The 18251-nt window shown below is 32.6% G+C and overlaps 1 protein-coding gene across 2 annotated transcripts in view; it reads right to left on the bottom strand.

The window, feature by feature from the left end:
- Positions 1 to 6780: 6780 nt before the first annotated feature.
- UCHL5 (ubiquitin C-terminal hydrolase L5) overlaps positions 6781 to 18251 on the bottom strand; it is a gene marked incomplete at both ends in the record, with an annotated part of 31607 nt that continues 20136 nt past the window's right edge. Inside the window, 5 exons of one of the 2 annotated variants that reach the window (XM_084244740.1) lie at positions 6781 to 6825; positions 10529 to 10627; positions 13641 to 13754; positions 14626 to 14728; positions 17924 to 17987. In XM_084244740.1, coding sequence (XP_084100866.1) covers positions 6781 to 6825; positions 10529 to 10627; positions 13641 to 13754; positions 14626 to 14728; positions 17924 to 17987 — 425 coding nt within the window. The remainder of the gene's footprint in view (positions 6826 to 10528; positions 10628 to 13640; positions 13755 to 14625; positions 14729 to 17923; positions 17988 to 18251) is intronic. The other variant, XM_084244739.1, reaches the window with a different exon arrangement.

The following is an 18251-nucleotide window of genomic DNA, read 5'->3' as shown; positions in this document are numbered from 1 at the left end:
TGAAAGCAAATAATTTCCTTTGTACCAGTTCTATAGTCAACCAGCCTTTGGTATTACTTTGGTTTCCTTGGTAAGTTTATCTACCAGGAGAGAATGTATTGACAGGCCAATAAGAATATCTGGTCCACTTGGCAGTTATAATTGTAAAGTAAATCAATAAATTGTCTTTCAGGCATACATTAGTCTCCAGTAAGTTTTATTAAGTTGCCTCAACTACCCAATAGTCCTTATCACGTTCAGTAAGTTTACTCTCAATCGCTGAAATCAAAAGCTGAAAGGGCAGGTTTGGACCTTGGCAACCTCACTAGGAGACCCAGCCTGGGAGGCCCAACCCAAGTAGCTTGTTAGCCTCTAATCAAGGTCATTATAATTACTACCCACAGAGAGCCACTGGATCTCAGAGCCATGGTTACCACTCACTCTGTGCATTCCTTAATAACTAAGCAAAGGTAATTAATGTCTCCTACAGAGCTTCTAATAAATCCAGAGATAGTTTTCTCATCCTGCATGTGGATAGCGCCCTTGCTGGTTGCTCCTTGGCCAGCCAGGGATAGATCTCGCGCTGCAGTGGCTGGTGATAGCTTGATAGTGCTGTGTCTTTAAGCCCTGTGCCACCAGGGAGGGCCCTAATTGATAATTCTTAAAAAAAGAACTAAATTACCATAAACCCCAATTGAAAAGAAAGAAAAAAAGTAGTATGAGTTCAGGAGCCAGTTAGCTTGGGTTTAAATACTAGATCTGCTACTTTAATTCTGTGAACTTGAGCAAACTATTTACTCTAAATGCATCAGTGTCCTCATGCGAAAGATAGAGATAGCAGGTCTACCTCATCTCTTGTGAGGATTAGAGTTAATATGCAAACATAGTTAAGACAGTTTTAGTACATTATAATTTTGCATTTTAATCCTAAAAAATTTTTAATTGATTTTATTATTTTGCACTTTGTTATGGAAACTGTTAAAATCCTAAAACCCACTCCTTAAGAGCAGAAACTATGGCACAAAGCCCATTGGTTTATAAAGACAATAATTATATGATAGATATAAAAATAACAATTGAGGTTGTGCTTGCTAAATTAAAATGTGCATAGGGTCAACACAGCATTTGTTAAAATGTTGATCTCACTCTAGGGCAGGACTTGTGCATTCTTAATGCATAGGTGATGCCTCTGCTACTATTTGCATACCCATTTGAGTAATTGGCTACACATGGTTTGGCTCAAAGGAAAAAAAATAACTAGGAGGAAGAAAATAAAGTGAAATAATAGAAAATGCAAAAACCCCTGGTGGTGCAAGGGGTTAAGTCTCAGCACTTTGAAGCCATCTGAATCCACTGCCTCAGTTCTATGCCCAGCCAGAGAGCTAACCCAGAGGGAACAGCAGACCTTTCCTGTCTCACCACCATCTACTCCCCTCTGCAGTGTATTTCAGTAGATCCTCCTGTTCTGTTCCCCACTTTGTCTCAGGTAAATCCTCTCACCCCCACCCACCCCCTCTCCATTCCCCAACCTCTGACCTACACCCAAGCTCTTCTATTTTCATATTGACATACCAAATTAACTTTTATAAACTTTATTCCAAATTAATCTTCTGAATTAATTATTGTTGGCTCTGTCAATATGCAATCCACTTTCATATAGCTGAATCAGTGCTAGAGAGAATTCTCATCATGTAGATATCTCTGCCTAGACATCTCCTTAAAGAGACTGTCCTTAGTCACGCTATAAAACCTCAGCTCCCTCAATCCTTTTGCGTTTTTTTTTTTTTTTCAGTTACTATTGTTTGTAAAAGTATGTTATATGTCACTGCAGAGGAGGCAGAGGGAGAGGGATCAGAGGGAGGGAGGGAGGAGCACAGGGGACTGTGGTGATGGTGCCTTGGGGAAGGAAATTCGATGGGGACTCAACCTGAGGGTGTGGGGGGAAGCAAATATTGTTTAAAAAAATTTTTTTAATAGTTATAATTATATTTGAAAAAAATAAGAAAAAGTATATTATGTCTACTCTCTGTCTCACAGTGACAGCAGGGATTGTTCATTGTTGTATCACAGACTCAGATATAGGTTGAATCATTACCAAAGTCCTCCAGACAGTAATATAGTCAAATCAAAACCGACAGTACTAGAAATATTGTAAATGATAAATATCTACCCTGTCAGTCCTTAGATTTAAGCCAGTTTACCATGGTTTTTTTAGTTTGTTTTTAAGATTCATTTTTATTTATGCATACAAGAACTGGGGAGTAGGCCAGAGGTATGGGGGTTGAGAGGATTCACCAGAGACTGTGGGGAGCAGAACAGTTGGATCTACGGAAATACACTGCTGAGGGGAGCAGTGGGCAATACAAGAGAGGTCTGATGCACCACGTGGGTCAGCTCCCTGGCTGGGGATTGAACTCATACTGCAGTGGCTGGGCAAGTGGCTTGATAGCGCTGAAACTTGTGTCACCTGGGAGGCTCCCAGTTACCCATGTTAAGGGAAAGAACAAATTAGAGAATATGGGTGTTGGGCTGATCTAGGAATTCACATTACTTTAAAAAAATAAAATTCCTTTCTAAAAATCTATCCAATTTGCCCATGGTATTTCTGTGCTTTAATACTGGGGGCTTGTTAAATATATTGAAGACTCATACCATACACATATATCGATATAGCAACTAAAAAAATGTGATCCAAGCATATTTATTGATATGAAGTTTATGGGGAAAAAATGTAGCAAAATACTTAACTGTATGATCCCATTTTCATAAAAAGAAAATACGCATTACGTATGAGAATAAGTAAATATTCTTTGGAGAGATGTACAGCAGCACCCTAACAGTTATTATCTCTGGGTAATGGGATTAAATTTGTATGTATTTTTTTCTCTAATTTCTCTTTTCACTTACATAAAATTGTTTTAGTGTTCTAGAATATAATTTGTGATTGATGTATTTGCATTCAACATCCATTCCAACTTCCTGCTGGAATGCCTTTCTATACAGCAGAAACTAGAATGCTAAAAAGTAATTCCCCTTGCAGAAAAGCTAATGGAAGATCTATCTGTTGTTTTAGCCTTTTTTTCTTTAAAGATTTATTTATGCATACAAGAGCTGGGGTACAGGTGTGGGAGGTGAGTGGATTCACCAGAGACAGAGTAGGGAACAGAACAGACAGATTGACCGAAGTACACTGCTGAGGGGAGCAGCAGGTGAGTCAGGAGAGGTCTACTGCACCATGTGGGTTGCTCTCTGGCCGCCGGGGATCAAGAGGCCGTGGACTGCTTCATAGGTTGCGTCTTAACCCCTTGCGCCACAAGGGAGGCCCTGTTTTAGCTTTTTTGAGTGACATGCTTAACTATGAAAAGCTGAATTTTTCTGCATGCCCGTGTATAGTCACCAGATAGTCATAGCAGGTTCCTTACTCCTAGGACATAACTTGCTAAAGCATTGTAATATCAGACCCAAGCTCAAGCCCACTCCTCTAAACCCTCCAATGACTTTGTAAGGAATGAAGTAGTTTCAACTCCTCAGTATTAATTCCCATTTTGCTTAAAATAGGCAGAGTGGTTTGTTTCCTGCATTGAGTCATCAGTGACATCAAAATGATAAATTGTACATCACCAACTTTAAAAATGATGGATACTTTATAAATCCATTTCAAAGGCATGCATGTGTATATACACTTATAGGAGAAAAGATCACTAAAATACTAGTGTAATCATTTCTGGTGGTAGAACTTTGAACATTTTTGGCTTAACTTCTTCAAGTTTTTTTAAGGGGAAACCTTAAAAGACATTTTTTCCCTCAAACAAAAGAAACAAAGTCCTCTTATAGAAAAAGTAATTTTTGAATGTATTTTTAAATGTTTTAAGCAAGTAGGATTAACTAGAGGTATTAATCTACACGTAACACCGAAATACACACAAAAGTATGTATCATGGTCTAAACAGGGGAGCAAGTCCCCATGGTTCATGTTCTCTGAACAAATATTTGTCTATTCTAGTAGCACAGCCGAGCTGACTGCTTTCTGCTAGAAAAAAGGCAGCTATCTTGGGAACTAAACGTATGAGGCAAAACTGGCCGGTGCCACAGCTGTTGGCAGGCTTTTTTTGTTTATAATAGCAAAATTTATCCCTTAGAATTGGTTAGCTATTTTAAAAGGCATAAAACAGAAAGTGCCTCCTACTAACCAATCATTAAATGAGATTTTAAAATAAATAAGATTTTAGGACAAAAGTGGTACAGGTAAAGAAAACTCTCTTTTAAATACTGTCCACATAATTAACATGTACAGGTTTCTGGGCTGCTCTTGATTCCTGCATTTTCTCTATCCACTAGCTTCCTATCTTAGGACCCACATAAGGACAAGCCATACTTCCTTGTTCACTGGCAGAAATTATCACGAAGGGTCACAATGTATTTAATAAAAGAAGAGGCAGATAAAGTAAACCATTCTTAAACTATGGAAATTTCGATGAAGGTATTTTATTAGGATTATATTAACAAGAAAAAATTCTTTTACCTATATACCAATTAACATGGTAGCTTTATAAGGCTATTTTCATATGTCATTTTATACTGCTCTTGTTAAAACTGCTTTTTAATGACACTTTTTAAAAAAAGATTTATTTATTTATGCATACAAGAACTGGGGTATAAGTCAGAGGTCCAGATGAGAGGATTCACCAGTTAGAGTGGGGAGCAGAACAGATTGACTGATATACACTGCTGAGGGGAGCAGCGGGCAAGACAGAAGAGGTCTGCTACACCATGTGGGTTGCTCCCTGGCCGGAGATGCTGTAGTGGCTGGCAGTAGCTTGATAGTACTGTCTTTAACCCCTGCGCCACCAGGGAGGCCCCCTAATGACACATTTTTAATGACACATTTTTAATTTTGATGAATTCTAATTTTGGATTTAAAGTCATTGTTTTCTATGATCTAAGAAACCTTTGGCTACCCTCAAGTAACAAAGATGTTCACCTGCTTTCCTCTAAAAAGTTTTATACTTAATATTTCAATCTATGATTCATTTATGAGATAAAGGTCACTTTATGAGATAGGATTGTTGTATTTTTCTAGTAGATATATAGGTATTCTGGCTCCATTTGTTGAAAACTTTCCTTTTCTGTTGGATTATTATTATACCTTTGTCAAAAATCAAGTGAGTATAAACATGTGGATTTGCTTTTCAGATTCTATTCCATTGATTTACTGATCTTCAATTATTGTCAGCATCACACTGTCTTATTTACTTGGCTACTATTTATGATATTCCCTGTACTGCTTTATGCTTTACAAAATTTAAGACTCTATGAGAGTGTAAATTAAGCTGAAATAAATTAATAAGACCAAGATGAGCCTAAAATAATCCTTGAGAAGTGATTTTTTAAATTTGTACTTGAAAATACTTCACAATTACTATTATATCCTGAGTAAAATATTTTACCCACAACAAATGAAAAACTACAAATTCTTTATTACTTTAAATTGAATTATGGGTGAAAAATAATTCGTTATTTTACTCAATTCCCACCAGGCTTTCTCACATTAGTTATTCAATAATACTACAAAATAGTAAACTTATGAACAAAATATCCATGTTTTTGAAGTTAGAATATGAACATGCAAGTCTCCTCACACGTTTAAACTTTCCCATAATAAAATGATAAAAAGTCAAGTGTCAATCTCAGAAATGTGCCCACTAAAGAAAAAGGTAGACTACTTCTTTCCTTTATAAAATGTTGTTTTTATAAAATGTCCTTTAAAATTTAACTTGGAAAAAAGGAATAGGAACAAGAATACAATATTATTTTATAAATCAAAAAACACAGCAACTCTCCAAGGTCATTTAAAAAAAAAAAAAAGAACAACTCCATTGTAGTACATGGCTTGTAAAAACTATTGGGCTCTCTTAATTTTCTTCACATGGCACAGAAGGATCCTCCACTACCATCCCCCACTTTTTTTAAAAAAGCAGATAACCTTAATTGTCAAACGTCCAATTTTTTATGAAGATATAATTTACACAGCTTGAAAAATTGTTGGCAAATTGAAAGTAACACCAAAAATCTTTAAGATTTACAATTTGTTCTTAACCTGAAATTTTGCTTTCAGGAATAATACACCTTTCTGAAATAATTCTATAATACATAAATTAAAAACCCTGAACACTTAATTCTGGCTAAAGTAAAATTGAGGTGTTTATTACTTTTCCTATTGGTAGCAATGCAAACTACTAGAAACTGACTTTTGTACTTTTTCAAATGATCTGCATTAAAATCGTATTTTTTCAAGTAATAGGTATAGGCAACAAAACCCAACATTAAAACCCTCAAAATATATAGATATCAAAGACAAAAATACTGATTATTTTTCATTAATGATGAGAAGAAACAAGAGATCAAGTTTACTCAAGATCTGAAATTTATAAGTTTTGAGCATTTAACTGAGCAGAGATTGAAAGATTAATTATAACAATTACAGGTAGAGAACATCATCTGTGCACTTTCTTGGTTTATTACAGCAGTGATCTATCTAGAGAAGCAACAGGAGTTCTCAGATCCAAAGTTAAACAATAGAATTTGGGCAAACACTCACTCTTAACATCACTTTTATTTAATATGCACTACATGCACATGATGCAGGTTGGGAAAACGTTTACGTATCCATGCATTAGAGACAAAACAGAATGGTACTATTGCCAAACGTGCAGAGTCAATTAGGATGTTGCTCAAAGTTCTTTATACTTAATGGTTTCCATGAAAATAAGTGCAGAAGTAGAAATTTGCAGAGTATTTTCTTCATTTGGTTTCCTGTGCTTTCTTTGCATTCTGTTTTTCTTTTGCCTAGAAATTAAAGATAGTATGCTATAAAATCTTAGAAGTCTGTTCTAGATCACACTAAAATAAATGAATCCCAAAAAAGTAATTATGAATAAAATGTGTTAAGGAAAAATAATAAAACAAAACATGTCTAAGAGGGCATCCTTAGGTTAAAAGGCTTAAAATGCACTTTTGAGATTTTTAGAGTTTTATCTTTTGTAACTTGAAATATGCAGCAAATGCCCGTGCAACTATATGCTTTGCCTTCAATAAAAAAGGTTTGTAGTTTTTTTATATGAAGTTGAAGTATATTATAATTGTAATAATTTAAAAATACAGTTACTCATTCCATAGTCATATTCATTAATAAGTATGTCAAAACAATTTACATATGTGTTACATTTCTCAAATTATGTGTAAAAATACTTTATTAGTTTCTGCATATTTAAATAAACGAGTTTACATAATAGTTTTAATGAGTTTAACATATATCACTAAAGAATTGCACATACAGGCTGGTGATAAGCCTTACTTATACGACCTGAAAACTGTTTTCACATGTTATTTCATCTGATCCTCATAACAACTCTATATTGATAGTTGGACATGGTTATCCTATTTATTTATCTTTTAGCAGATGAAGTAGCCAGAACTTACAGATATGACCAAACGTGGTCAAAGTCACACATCATATAATACAACCTCAATGAAGGTCAAACTACACATGATCTATAGCAGTGCTTCTCAATGTACATACCAATAACATGGAGACCTTTTAAAAAGCAGATTGTGATGTCAATTCTGCTCGTCCTTTGACAACATTTTGAGAAGCAAGATTTCAAAGTACTGGAATATAACGTTCTTTCCCCTAAGCCACTTGAATTTGAAAGGAATTGTTAAATTATGCCTTTGCTATAGGTGATTTTTTTAAATCCTCATTTACAAATAGGGTAATTAGAACAACTATTATTTTTATATTACATTATAAAATATTATTATACAGCCATATGTAAAATTGAATGGATGCCTTACACTATGTTAAGAATAAATGTTATATGTAACATATAAAAATTGCATACATGAACATTTGTAATGAACAAACTTAATTTATAATTTGATATGTATAGGATTTCTCATACTAATAAATGTTTTGTTTCCAACAATAAAAATACAGTTCTATCTTAAGGAACTGAAATAAAAGTATGTACTTTCCTACTCATCAGTAAATATACTAACAAAATGTTCAGTAGCATTAACAAGAATGAATTTATGCCTTATGATGTGAACTTTACAAAGTAATTAATACGAACAAAGACATACATTTCATACTTCAGAAAAAATTATAAGTTAGTAAGTTAAAAATAATTACTCCATTTACTGAGCAGTTACATACTTTACAGATGTATTCTACAGCCTTCAAAAATATGAAGTAGGTATAATGCCCAATTTACAAATAAGGAAAATGTATTATAATAAAGTAAATAACTTGCCTAAAAGCCTGAGCTAGTAACATCTGAAATTTAAATCCAAAGTCTATATTCTGTTCTGCTTTTGTTAAAAAATAAAAAATACAATATATATCTATATAGTATGGGGAAAAATGTACATGGTTAAGGAAACAAATACTGTCTATATAGTCTGCCAGGGGATATTAAAAATTGTTGATTCAAATCAGGTAATTTTAAAGTTCGCTTAACCATTCTTCTACCTTATAATTCCATTAAGATTTAGAAAAAGTGAGTTCAGAAGATTATTTAGAGCAAGTGAATTATATATAATGTCCTAGTAAAATGTGGACAGAATTCATCATTGTCAAATTGCTTTGAATTCCCCACAACAACTGAATATATGATTTTACATTATGATACTTTATTGGATATTGTTAAAAACTTGGGATAGACAACTCAGAATTACATATAAAGGTTGAATTCTATATAATTTTCTCATAAGTATTACTATTAAAGAGTATCACTATTAAAGCCTTTATGGTGTTTATAATTTTAAAATCTAATCTTAATCTACTGAATTTTGTGTTTCAACATTTGCATTTATCAGCAGAAAGAGTCATTTCAAATAAGATATTATAATTACTTTTTTTAATAAGATGAAGAGTATTTGTACTAAGGAAGTTGATTTACTGATAGAAAAATTAAGCATTTAGTTCTAATCGCAAAGTTTAGAAGTTTTGTGAATATGAATTTTTAAGCGGCTATACAGTCATTTGGGAGGTTCCTTGTGATCCTGTAGGGTCTTAAGCATGACTTTCTTGTGGCATTTATTCAGTACGATATTATAATTGTGTATTTATTCCCTTCTCCAAGTGTATCATGAGTTCCTTAAAGAATAATGTGTCTTAATTATGTGTACATCCATAGACTTTAAGAGTGCCTGGAAATTAGTTGCAGTTAGATAAATGATGAATAATTAAAACATTTCAAAACTTCTATAGAAATAATGAACCTGAGCTCACTTCAGTATGTAGGGGGATTATAGATATTGCATATACATGGGAGGTGAATGTATCTCAGTAACATTTATGAAATATTATTAATCAAAGAACAGTTTGGAGAAATACGCAAAGTTAGAAAGTTGGTAACTATGCTTCAATAAAATAAATGCAAACACAAGGCCAGGTCTGTGTTCTGCTAACCACTAAGCATTCATATACTGCCACCCTGTGTCCAAAGTAATGTAACTGAGGAATTAGGAAAAGTTGCTGCTCTGCTTTCAGAAAAATCTGGGGATATACTTTCATTAAATCAAACAAGATATGCTGAGATACATGAATAGAAAAATCTTTATGGAAAAAGAACAGTCAGCAGTCTTCTGTAATAATTTTTGCATTTGATGCTAAAAATCAAAACACACATTTCTGGATGTGGGTTATAAGGTGTACACAAAATCCTTAACTACATCTCATATTATTTAGAACTTATTATGGTATAAAACAGCTAAGTTAAAATGTATGTCTGCTTCATAAACTTTAAAATTAATAAGAGCAATACACCTACAATGTATTCTGATTTTTAAGTTATTGGTCCAAAATTTGATCTGCCTACTAGTGTATTCCCCAAGTGTTTCTCAAAATGTGGTAGAGACCAGATGCTTTACCACTTGGGGGAATTTTAATTAAAAATTCCTTCCCTTATATCAGAATATCAGCAGAGGAGCCAAGTAACATTTATTTTAAAGAGTATGATAACTTCCAGAAACACACACTTACAGCATAAACAGACTTAAGCATTGCATTTATTTATTTTATTAAGTGTCATATATGTGCTTTAGAAAAAACCTTAGAAATCAGAATTTTTCACTAGCCTATTCTAATTTGCTCTCAGAAGGAAGGGCGGCAGGTCAGCTGAATAAGAAAAACTTTTCTAGTTCTAAATTCTAAGATTTAAAAATTTTTGCTAAATCAAATAAGGGGGAAAAATCTGTGTTTTCAATTATTAACATTAAAAATTTATTTTCAGCTTAAGGGAAGTATTTTAAATTTTATACAAATAGAGCACAATCTTCTGGAAGGCTAATGTAGTAGGGAAACCCTTACTTTTACTTCATAAAATCAACTGAAACTAATACTCATGTCAAACACTAAACAATACAGATAAAAGCAAAAATATAAAAATAAAAGTCTCAACAACTTTTACCTTTACTCAAACCAAAAAAAAAAATTGTTTTGGTGTATTCTAAGCCTAATTTAAGTGTTCACCAATAAAATACTTACCTTTTCTACTAGCGGTATTAACTGCTGGTGTTCTGCTAAAGTCTTTAGCAATTCCATAATGAAAGGGAGATAATTATGCTTCCTTCTTATATTTTCAATCTGAAAATAAAACAAGTACCAAGCCACATTAACTTTATATCTCTACTAAGTTTATGATAGTTCAATTTTTGCATCCAACACAAATCTAAATAGTAGAAAATCCTCCATTTTCATTAAGAAAAAATATTAGAAATAGATTCTATTTCCACTAAGAAGAAAGACTAATACAATAAATCATGTGCCAAGAAAACCCTGGGCACGGCACCTAACTCTTGGCTTAGCAAATAACAGACACTTTTAAAAAATCTCATTGGAGATTACTTATGAAAGTTCACTTATGACAGCAAACTTAAGAGAAGGTCTGCATGATCAATTAATAATTTTACTACTACATCTAATACAAATAATCATGACAAGCCTAATGAGATCAGCTATATTTTGTAACCATGAATAATCTTTCTTTGAATTATTTCTGATCAAGATTACAGGGAAAAATCTGCACGTCAGCGAAAAACTGTAGACAGCAAACTCTCCCAAGTTGCATGATTCTAGACTTTCATTGCTTCTTCGCTATTAAATATTCTGTCCCGTAAAATTTCAATTCACTACCCCTTTCCTATTAAAAAAAAGGTTTCTACCTTTTGTAAATTCATTTCAACATTCTTTTAGTTCATATAAATTTGAACTTCTTTGACTTCACTGAACTAGTTGTGACAACCTATATGTTCCTTCAGTCAATTAATGAATTCAACAAAATCTTCAACACATGTTCATTTCATACCACTTATGAAAATCATTTAACTTTTTCTGAACAAAGGCATTCTCAAATAATGTAACAGGTAAGGATCCTAAAAACTCAGTGAGTACTTTATTCAGGCAAATATTTAAAATTAATTATGGAATAACCCCAAGTAAAAATGGATAAATAAAAGATTGACAGTTATTGCTTTACATCCCATGAACTGTAAGATAAACATTCAAGCTTTTATGGACATATCCTGTTTCTATAAATTCATCTCTACATTTTCCTGAATTCTCTGGCAGGAGTACCTACGACCAGCACCTGAAGAAATCCTACTAAACAAAAGTCCATTTATTTTATTTAACAGTCATTTATTACCTGTTAACTAACAGCTAACACTGTAATGAACAGCAACAAAAAAGCAATCTTTGTCTTCAACTGAGATTCAATGAATACAAATGTTTTTCTACTGTGACATACATGGAAAATGACATCAGTACTACAGAAAAAGTCATACAAAATTCAAATTTTCTTCCAACTTTCTGCTCTCTTTGAGAAATGTTTATCAAAAAAGATTACAAGAGATATAAGCCAGAAGGAGAAAGAAAAATATCACATGGTTTCACTTATAGGAGGAATGTAGGGAAACCAAATAAGGGACCAAGAAAAAAATAATTGTAATAAATTGAAAAACAAAATTAACAGGCAATTATTAATCAGAGACACTCTGCATGGAAAGGGGAGGGAGAGGGATCAAAGCAGGGGAGGGGATGTGTTCTTACACAAGGGACTATGGAGATGGTGCACGGGTGAATTGGTGGTGGGAATTTTGTGGGAACTATACCTGAGAGGAGAAAGCATGCATTGTACAAAAAGGGAGAATGATGTAAAATGTATATAAAATTAAATTAAATTATAAAAAAGGATTAAGAACAAAAAATATAAATAAAGGCAATCAATAAAGAAAAAAAGATCGCAAGAGAAAGACATTACTTAAAAAACTGCTTTGGATTTCACTCTGAATTATAAAAATACTTGAATAATTAAATGAAACAAAAAAATTTAAGAAATAAATGATTTAAAAAATGGAAGAGAAAATAAAATAAATGGACCCAACTGTATATCAAATTGGTGACACAACCACATGAAGATTTTTTTCAAGTATATTTAAAGGCTTAGTAATTTGGTTGTACATCCAAAGTGGGAAATAGCTTAAGAAAAAAACAAACTTAAGAAAAAATTTTTCAGTTTTTATTAAAACTACTAGTGTATAGATATATGTGTGTATATATACATTCACAATCACTCCATGTATGTGTATACACACACATATATATATGTATACCTATACATGTATTGTGTGTTTGCACTATACTTATGTAACATGAAGCAAGTAATTATATTAATGTTGTCAGCAACCAAGATTTTCACCTGAAAAGACAAATTCATATCTTCAAGTATAAAACCCTTTAATCCCAAACTTGAGCATTAATATGAGTTCACATTGTATTTTCCCTTAAAAATAAAACAAAAATATATTTCTTAGCTCTGAAAAGGCCTAGAAATAGGTATCAATCAGTAACACTGGTACCCTGAGCACCCATATAGTAGTTTCTAAATAACAATCCCCAGAGTCTTCTGGAAAAACTAACTGACTTCCAAGTTCAGAAATGGGAAATATACAAGGTGAGTCTGGAACATCTTGTCATACTGGAAAGCAAGAAATCTTATCAAAGATGAAGAGGATCATATCAAAAGGGCTTAGGACACAGCCTGAAGCGCCTCCTAATGGTCAAAGGTAAGGTAAGCTGAGCATTAACAAAACCTATAATAAACTGAAGCACCAAATAGGTTAAAAACTTGGCAGCAACTCTGCTGCCACCTGTGACAGAAGGAAAAAGAAATATATATATATATATATATATATATATATATATATATATTTTCAGGTGTTTCTCTTCGCCAACCTTCTCCCTTTGCAAAGCAGCAGAGGCAGCTGTCCCTGTAATGCTGCCCACTTTTTAGCAAACTATGCGGACCGCTCTTTAAGCAAACCTGTCCCTTTCAGGGGCAGCTCTTTCTTCTGACTTGTGTCTACACAAGAATCCTTTACTTCCCTTTATTTTTTGTAATAAGCCTGCCCTCTTGAATTAAAAAAAAAAATCTGCTCACATTAAATACTTAAAAAAAAAAAAACAAGGGTGAATCAACTCATTATTCTAAAAATTAGTAAATGATGGGGAAAAAACAATCAAGTATTCAATATATATTCACATCAAAAATATACCACTCTATATTAAAACATTGAAATCATAAGTTTTAAAAACATACCTTATATCTTTTTAATTTTTGTACTTCTTCTTCAATAAGCATCTGATTTTTGGCAACCTCTGACTGAATGGCACTTAACATATTATTACCCTGATCTGTATCCATGGGTTCCTCCTTGGGGGAAAGAAAAAGAAAGTGCACCCTAATGATTGAGGCTTAAGTCCAGAATATTTTAAAATGATAAGCATATTACAATTATTTTCAAATTTTACTCTTACTATTGGTGACAGAATACTGGCCTGATAACTGCATTATTAAAAGAGCCTTAAGTAGGACCTTTCATATATCTGTGTTCTATAAAAATATATATGAATTTTCACCTAAAAACAATCTATACTGTATTATACTGCTTTACTATGAGCTCTTATTCAGCTATAAAATATACTCATTCAGCTTATATATACTCTTTAGTAAATGTGATCAAGGAATATTAAAAAGGTATTTCTATTTAATCTTCTCCAATTATATTTACTACAGAAAGATAATCAACCATAAAGCCTATAAAAATTACATATGACCCTAAATATGCCCAATTCATTCTGTGAGAAATATATTCTAACTTGTTAACTATATAATAATTTTTAATAGTTAACTGCTAGCACATTTTTAGCACAAACTGTCACTGTTTTAAGTGGTTTGCACATATAATTTCACTTAATCCTCACAACCACTTTATAAGGCAAATACTATTATCTTCATTTTTGCATGAAAAAACTAAGCAACAAAGAAATAAGGCCAAATTTATATATTCACTAAACAGCAAACCTAGAAGCTTAATCTAGGCAACCGGAATCCAGAGTATAGTCTCTTAAACATCACTCAGGACACCTGATTAAATGTGCATTTTTTTAAAAATAGAAGGGAGGGAGAGAGGGAAGAAAAGAGGGAGGGAGTAAGAAAGGGAGGGAAGGGTGGGGGGAGAGAAATATGCTCCCTAAGAGAATAACTAAGTTACAACTTTGTACATAAAAACACAGAGACAAACCTCTGCAAGTTGTCTTTGTAACTCTGCTATCTTCTGCTCATATATCATTTTTCTGTCGGACACAATAGCCATTAAATTAAATCGAATTTCACCTTCACTGTACCTAAAAACAAAAGTTATTTTAAAGTTTATTTAAACAAAAAATGTAAAAAAGAATTGTAATACTATTACAACTAATAAAATAACAAAGTGTGTTTATCTCATGATTCTCTGGTGTTGGCTAACATAAAAACTGACATTTTAAAAAACCTTTATAGGTGAAAGATAGAGTATAACTACAGCTACAAAAAACTGATTACAGTTCATTAACCAAAAAATGTATTTTTTATTCTAAAAGAGCGCTATACCTCCTAAGCATCTGAAATAAAAAATATTTTCATCAATTCTCTCATTTTCACAAGAAAGACAGCAAATGCCATTTACTTAATATCTCTGAAAAATAAGACATCATATTTGTTGGATTAATTATACCGGCATTTTGATGGTAATTAAGTATATTTCTTACCTTACACTTTTTGTCAAGATCTAGTTCCTAATTTTAATATACATTTCTAAATTTTACTTATAGTTATTATAAATATATAAAATACTTACATAATATTTTATTAATATGTGATTATTCGTAGTAATTATGATAAGTGAGTGAATAACTTACAGGAAAAAAGAAACAAAAAATAGAACAAAGAGAAACAAATTAAATGGCAGACAAACTATAACATATCAATAATCATGTTAGATGTACATTTATTACACTTGATGTAAATGGTCTAAACATGCCAAATAAAAGAGAGACAGGAGTAAACTAAAAGACATGACCATATATGGTGCCTACAAGAAGCTCACTTCAGGGCCTCCCTGGTGGTGCAGCAGGTTGAACACAGCGCTGTGAAGCTGTCCATAGCCTCTGCAGCACTGGTTCAATCCCCAGCCAGCCAGGGGGCTACCCACATGGCATGGCAGACCTCTCCTTTCTTGCCCGCCGCTTCCCTCAGCAGTGTACTTAGGTCTGTTTACCTGTTCTGCTCCCCACTCTGTCTCTGGTGAATTCTCTTACCCTCCCGCACCTCTGGCCTGTAGCCCAGCTATTGTATAAATAAAATGAATCTTTAAAAAAAAAGCTCACTTCAAATAAAATGACATAGGCAGGTTGAAAGTAAAAGGAAGGAAAAGTATAGAACAAAGAAAGCAGCTGTGACTATTTTAACTATAATATAAACATAGCAAAGAAAATCACCAGAGGAACATTACACAGTGATTAAAAAAAAAGCAGAAATAGAAATCATAAATGTTTATGCACCAAAGAAAAGAGCTGCAAAACATGTAAAGCAAAAACTGATGCACTGGAATTAGAAATAGACAAATTCAAAACTGTGAAAATGACATGATTATCTACGTTGAAAATACCAAGGAATTAACGAAAATCTTCTAAAGCTGGTAGGTGAGTTCAGCAAGAAGAAAGGATGTATGATAAAGAAGTGAAAAAATCAACTATCTTTCTAACAGCAATGCTCAAATGGGAAATCAAAAATACAGTATCATTTGTAATTACCAAAAGGGGTATGACATGCTTGTGTGTAAATCTTCACAGAGACACACTGTGTTCATGGATTGGAAGACTCTATAGTTAAGATACCAATTCTTCTCAAGTTGATAGATGTGACATAATTCCTACCAAAATCTCACAAATATTTGTGGAGATATAGGTAGGATTATTACTAAAATTTATATGGGAAGGCAGAGGAACTATAGTAGCTGAAACAATTTTGAAGAAAATGAAAATGGGAATGATCAGTCTACCTGATATCAAGCCTGATAGCTACAATAATCAACATTGTAGCATTGACAAAGGGGAGACAAAGAGATCAGAGAAATAAAATTATGAGGTCAGAATAAACCTTCACAACTAGCTTTTTACAAAAGTACAAAAGTAATTTAATGGAGAAAGGACAGTCTTTTCAACAAATGGTGCTAAAGCAGACATAGATAGTCAAAAAAACAACCCTTAAATTCACAAGAACTAATTCAAAATAAATCACAGACTTAAATATAAAATATTAAATTATAAATCTTCTAAGAAAAAGGCAGGAGAAAATCTTTGTGATCTAAGACCAGGCAAAAATAATCCTTAGATTTAACAACAAAAACGCCATTTACAGTAACAGAGATATATTGGACTTCACTGGGATTAAGAACTTTTGATCCTTGGAAGACCAAGTTGGAAAGGTGCTACAGATAGAAAAATATTTGCAGGTTACATACCTTATAAAATACTAGAAGAATTTAGAGTATGTAAAGAACCTCAGGGCTCAACAGTAAAAAACAAACAATCCAGTTACAAAATAGGTAAAAAGCATGGAAATATTTTCAGTATTGTTAGATGTTAAAGAAATGCAGATCAAAACTACAATGAAATCACTATACACCTATCAGAATAACTAAAATAAAAACTATGACCAAAACAAAAGCTAACAGGGACATGGAGAAAATAAATCACTCATTGCTAGTTGGGATATAAAATGATACAGCTATTCTGGAATACAGCCTGGCAGGTTCTTAAAAAAGTAAACATGCATTTACCATGCAACCCTGCAATGCACTTCCGGGCATTTATCCCAAAGAAATACAAACTTATTTTCACACAAATGGTTACTGTATAGCTTTATTCAAAACAGCCAAAAACAATCCAGATGTCTTTCAAGAGGTGAATGGGCAAAAAATAGTCTGTCCATAACATGGGATACTACACATCAATAATATAAAAGAATGAACTACATATATACTTAAAAATCTGGATGAATAGCCAGAGAAGTATGCTGCGTGAAAAAAGCCAATCCAAAAAGGTTACATGTAGTATGATTCTATTTCTATTCTATTTATATATATAACAGTCTTTAAATGACAAAAATTATAGTTAGGGATTCACGATGACAAGGTGAACAATCCACAGATCTCTGTATTATTTCTTACAACGAAATGTGAATATGTAATTAACTGAATATAAATATTATAATTTAATTAAAAAACTGCATGCTCAAAACCAAAACATAACTCTGCAAAGCAGTAGGACAAAATATCTAACTTCATGGAGATCTGTATGTTCAATTTCGTTAAAGACAAGTAGTCATATTAAGATGTAAAATTTATAGAGATTTTCTAAAATAGACTCCCTCACCCCCAACGCATTAATCTAATCACTGCTATATGTTCACTAAGCATTGCTAAAACAATGTAAAAAGTTTTTAAAGATGTTTTAATAAAAACCAGGATGTTATGTCAATGACATCAGCTGAGTATTTACTTTTGTATCCTTTTTTCTATGACTGGCCTCACCGCGCTGATCCAGTCATCTTGATTGCATGCACCTAGAAAGAAATTTTCAAATATTTAAAAAAAGTAAAATATACATTACTTCAAAAGTTTGGTCCAAAATACCTGAATTTGGCAAATGCAGGACAATAAAAATTCTTTTAGCATAACTATGTTAAGCCCTAATTCCTCAATTTCTTAGTAAATGGTAAGGGAAAAGCATTATCATAATTTTCACTGCCACATTATTGCGGTGCTTAGTAACAGATGCTGCACAACTATTTTAGTAATGAATTAGCAAGGTATCTCATTAAAATTCA

The sequence above is a fragment of the Talpa europaea genome, assembly GCF_964194135.1.
Source record: "Talpa europaea genome assembly, chromosome: 10".
Classification (NCBI taxonomy): Eukaryota; Metazoa; Chordata; class Mammalia; order Eulipotyphla; family Talpidae; genus Talpa; species Talpa europaea.
Note: the sequence above shows the minus strand (reverse complement) of the source record. Positions and strands in the feature narration are given on the sequence as shown.